General features: G+C 47.5%; 1 protein-coding gene across 1 annotated transcript in view; it reads left to right on the top strand.

The window, feature by feature from the left end:
* LOC123181755 (DNA primase small subunit) overlaps positions 1-785 on the top strand; it is a 5,047-nt gene extending 4,262 nt beyond the window's left edge. Inside the window, exons 16-17 of the mRNA XM_044594087.1 lie at positions 12-91; positions 346-785. Of these exons, the coding sequence (XP_044450022.1) occupies positions 12-91; positions 346-408 (143 nt within the window). The 3' untranslated portion in view covers positions 409-785. The remainder of the gene's footprint in view (positions 1-11; positions 92-345) is intronic.
* Positions 786-1,519: the final 734 nt, after the last annotated feature.

Genomic DNA, 1,519 nt, shown 5'->3' with positions numbered 1-1,519 from the left:
TTGAATTGCAGATTGGGAGAGAACATCCCTTGAAAAGTACATCAGATTTTTCAGAACGTCCTTTCTTCAACCGATGCTGAAAGCTTGCAAGGTATGCGTTCTCTGCTGCTACTCCCTCCTTTCCAAAATATTTGAAGTTCTAGGTTTGTCCTGAGTCAAACATCTTTAAGTCTGACCAAATCTATTCAGAATCATACCAACATCTACAACACCAAATTAGTTTCATTAGATTCATCGTAAAATATATCTGATGTTGTGGATATCAATGCATTTTCCTATATACATGTACAGGAGGCCACCTATTTCTATTTACTGAATGCCAGCTTTTGCCACGCAATTTTGCAGGAGGAACTGGAAACCGCTTATAGTGCAAAGCTCCAACAGTCCAAGAATACCTTGAGCTGGTAAAAGCTCCATGGACAACGGAGACAGTGCCTCTCTCGCATGGGCAGCCTTCTTCGTTTCTGAGAGGTGCCTACTCCCCGAGTTCATCCAGGGCACAGGCCATTCATCCTATTTGTTGCTCTACGGGCGAACGTGTAACTGTTCAGCTACCGCTGTGGCTCACAAGCACAGGCTCGAATGCATTGTTAGCAGCTTGTTCTTGCGTGGTGTCTATGTTTGAAGCTGTTAAACTTTGACGAACAAATGGTGCTGCGCTATTGCATAGAGCCTACCGTTGCAAGCATATTACTCACTAATACTCCTCTGTAAATTAATATAGTGATCTAAAAGGTCTTATATTAGTTTATAGAGGGAGTACATTGTATCAGTTATTCTTGTTATATGCGACCATGAGGTCTTTGACTTATGATGGAGGACGGTCGCGTTTTAAAATAGAGCATTTACAACCGGACCCTTCCTCCCCAAACATTTGGTAATCCAGTCACAAAATTGTCATCCAATCAAACCTTCAAAGCCAGCCCAAACGTGATTTGGGGGCGCTTGGATGGTGTTTGCCTTGTCGGCCTACTCCAAATTGACCAAGGGCCACTGCTAGGTGTCATCCAGCTGATGTGAGGCAATTGTAAACCGCCTCGTGAGCCGTTGGATGAGGCGTCGCGCGGCCGTCTGATTTGCGCCATTGGAGGGGAACAGGGGCAGCTGCAAAAATTGACCCGATCACTGCAGCGCAACACCCGCTCCATCGCTCGTCGTCAACAGCCATCCTCCCATCTCGAGCAGCCACATCAGCAATAACAAACCCTCTGATTCAGGCGTGCGTGGCCATTGGCAATGGCCATTGTCATTAAGACAATCAAAGGGCAAATCATCCAACCCCTTGTAAAGTGGGGCAAATCATCCAATCCCCTGTTAGATTGCAGGACTACAACAGTGTGTATTTCTCTTCTAGCTTTGCATCCTTCTCTCGCGTCAGATCCATCAGCGCGGTGCTTCAATGCATCACCGGAGGCTCGATGATGCTTCGTCGCAGCTGTCGATGCTACATCACAGCAACGTAGCTGCCGCCGACTGCCGCATCAAAGCACCGGCGGCCTCTCTGCAGCGTCGCGCCCGC

Source organism: Triticum aestivum, chromosome 1D (assembly GCF_018294505.1).
Source record: "Triticum aestivum cultivar Chinese Spring chromosome 1D, IWGSC CS RefSeq v2.1, whole genome shotgun sequence".
NCBI classification, from domain to species: domain Eukaryota; kingdom Viridiplantae; phylum Streptophyta; class Magnoliopsida; order Poales; family Poaceae; genus Triticum; species Triticum aestivum.
The sequence above is the reverse complement of the archived record's forward strand: the minus strand, read 5'-3'. Positions and strand labels throughout refer to the sequence as shown.